This window comes from Otolemur garnettii, unplaced genomic scaffold, assembly GCF_000181295.1.
Source record: "Otolemur garnettii isolate 467f Iridium unplaced genomic scaffold, OtoGar3 scaffold00011, whole genome shotgun sequence".
Lineage (NCBI taxonomy): Eukaryota > Metazoa > Chordata > Mammalia > Primates > Galagidae > Otolemur > Otolemur garnettii.
In genome coordinates this window covers 35327156-35337064 of record NW_003852406.1, presented here as the reverse complement: position 1 = coordinate 35337064, position 9909 = coordinate 35327156, and the positions used below count along the sequence as shown (strand labels likewise).

Genomic DNA, 9909 nt, shown 5'->3' with positions numbered 1-9909 from the left:
AAAAAAAAAAAAAAAAAGATGGCAGAACCACATTGACAACTTATGTGTGTACTTTGATTAATTTGCTGCTTCTAGTTTGAGACATAATTAACTGCGCTTTTGATTTGAAATTGGACAGTTCATATTTAATGACCTAATACATGGGTCACTAGGAAAGTAAATAATCAAATGAAGGTTCCCTGACCAGCAACACAAATCCCTAGTCTGATATCACAGTGGGTGGAAACCGCTCCCTTTTGTCCACACTTGTGCCTCCCATCCCCACCCCATGAGAGCAACTGGTTGGCGGATTGGTTTTCTTATTGACACCTATAGGTTGACTCTCCTGATCTTCTGGGTCCTCTGGCTGCCGACATTCTTCTGCCTACACCGCCCGACGGGCTTAGCAACACCAGGCAACATTTCCCAGGGCAAGCTCATATTGTCTGAGTCATCCAATGACAGAGGATGCCTCTGGCTCTGCTCAGGCCTGGGTGCAAAGGTGGCTACAGAGAGGCTGGAGAAGCAGGGAGTGGCTGAGAGGACCAAGGATGAGGGGGTGGGCCACCTAACTCCAGGAGGTCCCTAACCGTAATCTCCCACCCAAGGAAGACACAATGGCAACGACCAGCTTGGCCACCGTTTACTGAGCACTCACACACCAGGCACTGTGCTAAATACTCATTTTCTATATAATCACCTCTATCTTTAAGAAATGGGGACAATGAAGCTTAGAGAGATAAAATGACTTGTCTAAGTCCACACAGCCAGCCAAGCCCCAGGAGGGCTAGCCTGGGTGTACTCACCATCCTTCCCAACCCCTCACAGGTAGCCCTCCATGACAACAGACTCACCACTCGTGAGACAGCCAAGTCTACCCAGAGTCCTCCTAGAGGGATTAGCAAGCTCTTCCTCACACCAACTGAGCTGAAACATGCCTCGATGCCATCTCCACCAGGAGCTCCTTTTCCTCCCCTTTGGAACAGACTGTTTCTTTTCCCCATGAGGACTTTCTCTGTCACCCCCTCCCTCAGGACAGAAGCCAAAGCAATTCTCCTTTTTTCTCTTCACCTAAGCAACTCCAGTTAATATCTTTCCCAATTAAAGATCCCAAAGAGAGCTAATACCCAGGCAGTGGGGTCTGCAGCATTCCCCACTAATTAGGTCCCGGAGGATACCCCCATCCCAAAACCCATAGACAAGATTCCCCCAGAGCTAAAGGAGGACAAAGGGTAGCCTGATCTCGACTGAGATTTCCCCAGGCAGGGCAAAGAAAGAACTTCTGAGAGCCCCATGCCCAATGGGGACCCAGCCGTGCTCTGACCTTCCTTTCCCGGGAGCTGCTCAAGCACTAATGTGTGGCTCTCAGGCTGGCCCCTCTGGCTGTGGACCCAGCCTCCTCTGACCTTCCTTTGCTGGGAGCTACTTGAGTCCTAACGAATGGCTGTTAGGCTGGCCCTTCTAGCTGTGGCAACACCTTGTCCTCAGCTCCTCTGCACAGGGGTGGGGATTCCACTGTCCCAAACCCCTTAGAAGAATAATAATGACTATCAAACAGGCTCATGAATAAAAAATGTTTTTTAAAAAAACTCTCTAGTCTTTGACAAATGTCTAAATGTGTTCCCCACAAGCATATTTTTATTCTAACAAGCTAATTTGAAATATAATTTAAATAAATTCTACCAGAATGATACCATATGACTAACAGCACCCCAGTGGCAGAACTACAGGAGCCTTCACCATGCATTCAGAGAGGTTCCCACCCTCTACTCTTCCCACACACACACAGCCCCACCAGGAAGCTGGATCCTGAGGCCAGCTCTCACCTCCACACCTCCAAATACTCCTGGGGGCAGCCTGTGTGTTCCACCTAGAAAATGCAGACTCAGTGCAGAAGAGACCAAGGTACTAAAATCCATGCAAATGAGAGGCTTCTTCTTTTTTTTTTTTTTTGAGACAGAGCCTCAAGCTGTCACCCTGGGTAGAGTGCCATGGCATTATAGCTCACAGCAACCTCCAACTCCTAGGCTCAAGTGAGTCTCCTGCCTCCGCCTCCCAAGTAGCTGGGACCACAGGCGCCCACCACAACGCCCGGCTATTTTTTTTTTTGGTTGCAGACATCATTGTTGCTTGGTGGGCCCAGGCTGGACTCTAACCTGCCACCTTAGGTGCATGTGGCTGGCGCCTTAGCCACCTGAGCCACAGGCACTAAGCCAGGAAGGCTTCTTGCCCCAATTCCTCTCATTAGTTCTTTTTGCTCAATTTATTTTCACGGGGAAAATAAGCAAAGTCTAACTAACTCTTAAGATCTATAAAGTCAGGACTTCATACACCAGAGATATCTAATATTCTGAAAAATGTCTTTTTTCTATTGTAACTAAGCTATTTGACTGCTGTTCATGTCACACTGGACAAAGATGAAGGAAGTTTTTCTTGTCCAATGGAAAAGAAGCCCTGGCCCTCACCCCTACCCCATGCACCTACGGGCAGTTCTCCCGAGGTCTGAGAGGTCTGTGCAGGATGAACTGACATGTCACTGGATTTGCTCAAGGTTTGGTATTTTTAAAAATTTTGCCTTCCAACTACAGCAGGGAATGTAATACCCTCCTTTGTATATGTCCCTGCCAACCCTCTCTTTGAAGGAGGGGTGATCTACACCAGAGAAAAAGCCTCTAAAACAGAAGGGAGCCTTCCAGACATGGGCATGGGGGCTTTCTGCTTGCAAAGACCCTTCTCGTCTGTCTTAAAGCAGAACTATTCTGCCCCGATATTTCCAAACAAGGAGAAGCAATTTGAGCAGCTGGGTCTCAGTCCGCCAACCAGCCTTAGCAACAATGAATCCTTGATGCTCTTACCAAGAGGCACTGAGAAGTGTGACTCACCCCAAATTACACAGGCACTGCAAATTACCCAACGGTAATTGTGATCTTGGTCTCCCCTACCATTTTTTCCTTCAGTAATTCATTTAAAGAAGCGACTGCTTTAAGAAATTGTCAAAATGTCTTAAAAAAAAAAAAAAAAGAAGACTGTATTGCTCTAGAAAGGATTTAAGGAGGTTTACAAAGATATATAAATTTAGCAAAATGACAAATTAGAAGTAGGTGTGGATTTAAATGATGATATATTTTTATATTTATTGGCATACAAAGATGTTCACTCTAGATATTTTAAGTTGAAAAATGATGTTATAAAAAAAGTGTATAAAATGATTCCATTTTGTCAAAAATATATTTACTCTCTGTAGACATACATCTAGACACAGAGCAGACATATATGTATGGAAAAAAGCAAAAAGAGAAGACATTAAATGCTGACAGAGGTTGTCCCTAAGAGGTGGGAAGACAATTTTCACTTCCTTCTTTATGCTGTTTTTTTTAGTATGAACATGGAATGTTTTTATCTTTAGAAAAAAAATCAAAGCTATCTTCATTTTTTAACTTAAAGAGGTGAGTAGAAAGGGTAAAGGCAAACAAGGGTAGGGCCATGAAACTGAGCGAGGAGTAAAGGTAACAGATGAGGTTTGACAAATCTGCTAAGGGTGACCACATCTTTGGCTCCTGGCAGAAAAGATACCTAATAATTTACACAAATCACTGAGTCTACTAAACAAAAGCAAACCACTTGCTCTGCTCAGGGTCTCCATCAGATGACTGTGTTCAAGCAGCAAATGTGCCTTTTACTCTGTCCTGACAACCCTCAAGACCAGGAATTTCGAGGCTGTTTCCAACAAGAATGGCATCTCCCAACATAAAGTTCAGCCCAAAGACAATCTGGCCATTGCTGCCCCCTTTACCTGCTTCTTCCACAACCCCGCACTCATTCTTCAACCACATCAGCCTCCTCACTGCTCCCTGAACAAGCCAGGCTCCTGCCTCAGGACCTTTGCACATGCTGCCCCCACTGTCAGGAACATTCTCACCCCATACGCCCACAGAACTCACTGTCCTCCTTCCTTCAGGCTTCAAGGCTCCTTGTCAATGAGGCCTTCTAATCCAATTCCCTATCTAAAATCCCTAGTCTACCACAACATCCTCCAGTCTACTTCCATATCCTTACTATTATCTAATAAACTATGCTTTCTACATTGAAAAGTTGACCCAAAGAGAGCCTTCTCTCACATGTATCCACTCATTCAGTCAGCACATGCTAACAGCACCTACACCAGCCCATATTCTTTATTATTTTTTTACCTCAGATACCAGGGAGATGGTTTTCTAAACGAGTCAGGGTGACCCTAAATGCTAATAGCCCTTCAGCATCTTTGCCTAGAACACTGGGGCATCTTGCCTAAATTCCCCCAATAAATGGGCACCCTACCACCACTCTAACATGCTATGGCTCATAACATTTTGTGCAAGTTTGCAGCATTTCCCACACAAAGCTGGCCCTTGTGCATGTGGTCAGTCTCCCAGGAAGGCGGGGACTACCCTCAGGTCTGCTCACCCTCAGATCCCAAGAGCACTCACCAAATACCTTCCAGATAAAGGTGCTGAATAAATTTAGCTCAGAACATTTAAAAACCCAAAGGACAGAAGAAGACAAATCCACCTCCATGTATCTGAGAAACTATATCTACTTTCACCAACTCAAACCCAAAGAAATGCCTTATAACTTGTTGGAACTACAAAGTCTGGTGTGATTCAGGAAGAATGGAAAATTAAAGAAGGAATAAACATCAAAAGAAAGCTAATCAGTCTGGAGCACCGAAAGGCGGCCCGAGGTATCAGATAACCAAGATTATGGCATCCTTACCTTGGCTGAACAAAATAAATGAGTGTAAAATGAAACCAAACAGTAATACAGTAATCTTGTTTGTAAACATTGACAGAATCAGCTAACAGTCACACCAGCAGACCAACTGGCTTTTCTCTAGGCCTTCTGCAGGCCAGTAAAAAGATAATTTATAGCCCCAATACTCAAATGATAGCAGACAGCCTGAAAATTAACCCGTTACTATAAAAGTTAAATGGATTGCTTGCCCACCACATTCAAGCATTAACTCAATCAAAAATTATTTATTGGGGCCTATTGGTGCCAGATGCTACATTAGCGCTTAGGAGACTTTGGTGAAAAAGATAGGGCCATATCCTTGCAGGATGCTATTGGGAGAAGACAGATGACAAATAAGTAAGCAAAGCCCACCTGGTTACAGGTGTGCAGTGACCAGCAACTGTAGGAAACAAAGGTTGGGCTGGGTTAGAGCACTGTGAGGGTGGGTGTTCTGCACAGTATGCTCAGAAAGACCCTGAGTAGTTGACCTTGATGCCTAAAGGGACAGGAAGGGGAGGAGGAAGGTATATTCCAAAGGCAGAGGGAATAGCAAGTTTAAGGACCCCAGGCAGGACAAGAAAAGGAAAGGGGCTGTGTTAGTGGGATGCAGAGAGTGACACAGCAGTGTGGCTGGAGAACCTGGATATGGGGCAAAGGCCAGCACCTTGTCAGATGGAGGTATGGAAAGAGAAAGACATGATTTAATTTGTAATTTTTTTTTTTTTGAGAAAAAGTCTACTATGTTGCTCTGGGTAGAGGGCTGTGGCGTCATAGGTCGCAGCAACCTTGAACTCTTGCACTTACACGATTCTCTTGCCTCAGACTCCCAAGTAGTGAGACTACAGGCGCCTGCCACAATGTCCGGCTATTTTTTGTTGCAGTTGTCAGTGTTATTTAGCTAGCCTAGGCCAGGTTTGAACTCACCAGCCTTAGTGTATGTGGCCGGCGCTGTAGCCACTGTGCTATGGGTACAGAGCCTGATTTGTAATTTTAAAAGCAGGTCATTCAGACTCCTATGTGGACAGTGGACTGGCGATAACCCAGAAGGGATGCTGGGGCCCTGTTAGGAAGTTTGTCCAGGAAGAAGGCATGGTGGCCAGGAATAGAGTGGGAACTGCAGTTGGGGGAGAGGTGAACACACTCCAGGCACACCCCAGAAGGGGAGCCCACAGCACCAGGTGACAGCCTACAGGTGCAGGTAAGGAAGAGGAGTGAGTGGATGGCAGGGTCACTGACTAGGATGGGGAAGACAGACAGAAGGAATATAGCGGGCTCCATGTACCGATGGAGTTGGAAGCCCTGAGAAAGGTCTGTGTTAGAAATAAAAACATAGGAGTCATTTGCCTGTAGAATGGTGTTTACAGTCACAGGGGCTGTCAGAGCATCGCCTAGGAAGAGAGCATTGACAGAAGAAGGGACCATTTCTGGGAATCAGATAAAGGAGGAGCAACCAGTGGGGAGACCAAAAAGCAGCGATCAGGAATGTAAGAGGAAAGCCAGGAGAGCACAAAAGCAGAGGGGAAGAGAGGCCTCGTGGAGGCTGGAGTAGCCATTTGTAAGGAATGCTGCTGAGAGGTGGGGCAAGAGGAGGGCAGAGATCTGGCAACACATGGCCATCTGTCCCCTGCAGTTTAGGCTCAGAGATAGGGGCTAAAGCCAGGCTGTAAAGTGTAGAGGGTGAACAAATGGCATGAGAAGAACATGAATAGGGCCAATGGACTTGCACATATCTTTTGAGATGTTTTCAGGTGAAAGGGAGCAGAGAAGTAGAATGGACGCAGGAAAGGGATGCAGGACAGATGGAGAAGCTTGAGCCACACTGTCTAATATAGCAGCCACCAGGTCACATCCTCAGTAGTGTGAATAGTTCATGGGACCCTACTGGACTAATATATGCTCCTATACTGATGGAAAAGATGCCGGAGTGAAAAGAGGTTAGGAAGGAAAGATAGTCTCTGAAAAGGTAGGAAGGGGTGGGATGCAGCCTACCCAGGAGGAGTGGGTCTCCAGCAGGACAAGAGGAGGGATAACGCTCATCAAAGCAGGTGCTATGGGATGGGTATGGGACCTCCTGCCTCATTTTGAAATTTGATTCAAATGTTAGAGGTGTCTGTCATGGGGACAGGAGTCCCTCATGTATATAGTAATACCCTTCCTGTGGAGGTGGAGGGAGTTTTCACTCTCAGTCCCATGAAAGCTGGTTATTGAGCTCCCAGGTGAACTCTGCACACACCAGCTCCCCTTCACCTGCCGCCCTGAGTGCAAGCCCCCTGAAGACCCGTCATATGCTGGTGTCATACTTCTTGTACTGCCTGCAGAACCCTGAGCCAAATATACCTCTTTAGAAATTACCCAGCCTCAAATATTCCTTTATAGCAAAATAAAGGGACCGAGGCAACAGACAAGTAGGAGAAGGTAATAGCAGCTGTCACCTGGACCAGGCAGTGGGTCAGAAAGACCCCGAGCCAGTGCCCTGGTCTGTGACTCTTATTTTGTCAATGAAACGGGGTATGCACTGGGAGGGGGAGAGAGCCCGAAAAGGGAAGTAGGTATGAAATAGTTGCCTTGGGGAGCAAGAACGCAAACACTGAGAAACCACACACTTAACACAGAACACTTCACAGAAGAGAAGTGGGAAATAGCAGTGAACATTTAAAGGGAGAGAAGCATCTTAAGTAGGGAGAGGTAAACTGAGGTTGTTTTTTTTCTTTAATTAAATCCTGCTTGTACCTGCACAGTAGAGCCATGACGAGAGTATAGGGCCATGGCAAGGCTTTCCACTGGCTGCCCTTTCTTGGTTCTTCCCTCTCATGCTACTCAACTCTCAGAAAGGATGACATTGGTTATATTTTCAGTTAAAATGGCTACCTCCACCCTCCTCTATCTGAACTGCTTATCCAACCCTTAGCTTCATCTCAATTTACAACCATGGCTTGTACATTCACGTAAATTATAGAAGAGCAGATATATTAAAAATGGCAAGGTAGCTAGGAGCTACAAACCAGCCCTTACTTACAAAAAGTGAGTAATATATACCCTTTACTAGATGATATTAAAATTACATGAAAGACAGATCTTTGTTTAAACAAAATCCCCCAACTACTCCTCCCTCGTTTTTCACAAACAAAAATTATTTTCTGACATTTTCTCTAAGCTTTTATGAGTAAACATTTTCATTTCCACAGAACTATTTGATCTCAACCACATAGTTTCAATATTTGTTTTTGATCACACAAGTGTGCTGGGTTGGTTTTGTACTGGCTAGGGGGAGGAGGACTGGAGAGAGAGTTAAAATTACCAGATCCCTTTTATCTTCCATCTTGAGACCTATATTTTCCAACTCCTCCTTCCCATACATTTTTTTCTTTTTTAAGAGACAGAGTCTCACTTTGTCACCCTTGGTAGAGTGCTGTTGCATCACAGCTCACAGCAACCTCCACCTCTTGGACTTAGGCAATTTTCTTGCCTCAGCCTCCCGAGTAGCTGGGACTACAGGCGCCTGCCACAATGCCTAGCTATTTTTTGTTGTTGTTGTTGTTGTTGTTGCAGTTTGGCTGGGGCTGAGTTCGGTATATGGGGCCAGCACCCTACTCACTGAGCCACAGGCGCCGCCCCATACATTTTTTTTTTAAGTATTAAATCTGAGAACCTCAAACGTTCCCACTGTTCAAAGATCAGCCCTTTCATAGTCCCCCAAGGATTCACTGGAAACGTCACCCAAGAGCTGCCTCCCAGTTAGGGTGCCTCTTGTAAAACATCCACCGTTCCTGCAGATCTCCTGGTGGGCACAGAGGTCATCAGCAAACTTCCTCTGCCTGCCTTCCCCACTCCTCTCTGGTGCCCTGTTCAGCTCATGTTGCCCACAATTCTCACACTTGAACCTCTCAAAATTCCTCTTAGCCTATGCCTACAAATACTCGGCAGTCTCCCGCCCCCTGGCTAAGTCTCAGTGAGTAAACTGACTCCAGAAACTTAACCTGGAGTAAGATGCAATAAAGCCACTGACCCACGGGGGTTGTGATAGGCCACCAGGACAATCTGGCCCCTTCCACCGCACCACTGCCTTCTTATGCCTCATCCCTCCCAAACAGGAAAGCGAGATCTCTAGACCAACCCAGCATAAGTATTTGGGACCGGTGAAGTTCTATTTGCAAACGCCACGCTCAGTAGCTCTGGTTCACCTACTCACCCCAATACCCACAGCCAGGGCCTTGCCTCTACTGCTCACTGAATGTCCCCCTTCTACAAATGCTCATTAGCTAACTACTTTGAGCGTTTCCTGCTCTGTAAAATGGGCAGAAGTCCAGTTCCCTGGATATGCGCACACCACCGCGGTGTGCTCACACAAGGTGGGCAGATGGAAGGAGTTAATCGTGTTATTAGCACAGCGGCTCCCTGACTCACAGCGCCTACTGCTTAGACGCCAAGGGGAAAGCAATCCTGCTTTTCAATTACTTGATACACTCAGAAGCATTAGTCACTCGGGCAGAGTACTTCAACTTCCCTCCAGAGCATCTACCCGGTTATTTCGCCTCGCCGCCGCTTCGCCTGGCTCCTCACCGGCTGTCCCCACCTTCAGCCATCTCACCGCAGATCTCAACTGCACTATTCCTACGCCGGAGATTCAGTATGGTTTGATGTGTCCCCCTTCCAGGAAAACTTCGATTTCCATTTTCGTTGTAATAAATCCAGTCGTGGAGAACGACAAACTGCTTCTCACACTCTCACACACAGGCCCTGGAGGTCTTGCCCGGAGTCGAGGGGGCCGCGGAACAGCGGAGCACAGAAGCCGGCGAGGGTACCAGTGCTTCCTGGAGCCCGCTCCCCGCCCGGCTGGGGGTGAAGGGCCGCGGGGTCCGGGCAAAAAGTGGGCGGCCAGGCCGGCTGTCCTGCGGGGGTCGGCGAGCCCAGGCCGGGCTGTCGGAGGGCGCGGATCGGCGGCCCCAGGCTCCCAGGGCCGGCCGTGAGCTCGCTCCCGGCTGGGAAAGGCAAGGACTGCCTGGGGGCTCCCAGCCTGGCACGCGAGTCCCGGCCCCGCAACCCCTCTGGGGAGCGCGCAGGGTGCGCGCGGGGTACGCGCGGCACGGCTCACTCACCCCATCTCCGGCGCTGCTCCGGCGGCCGCTCCAACGGGGCCTCTTGCGGTCGCTTTCCGCCTGC

At 47.6% G+C, this 9909-nt stretch overlaps 1 protein-coding gene across 1 annotated transcript in view; it reads right to left on the bottom strand.

Moving 5' to 3' along the window:
- Positions 1–9903, bottom strand: part of HOMER2 (homer scaffolding protein 2) — a 95341-nt gene extending 85438 nt beyond the window's left edge. The window contains exon 1 of the mRNA XM_023510152.1: positions 9846–9903. Within this exon, the coding sequence (XP_023365920.1) occupies positions 9846–9850 (5 nt within the window). The 5' untranslated portion in view covers positions 9851–9903. The remainder of the gene's footprint in view (positions 1–9845) is intronic.
- Between the last annotated feature and the right edge of the window lie 6 nt (positions 9904–9909).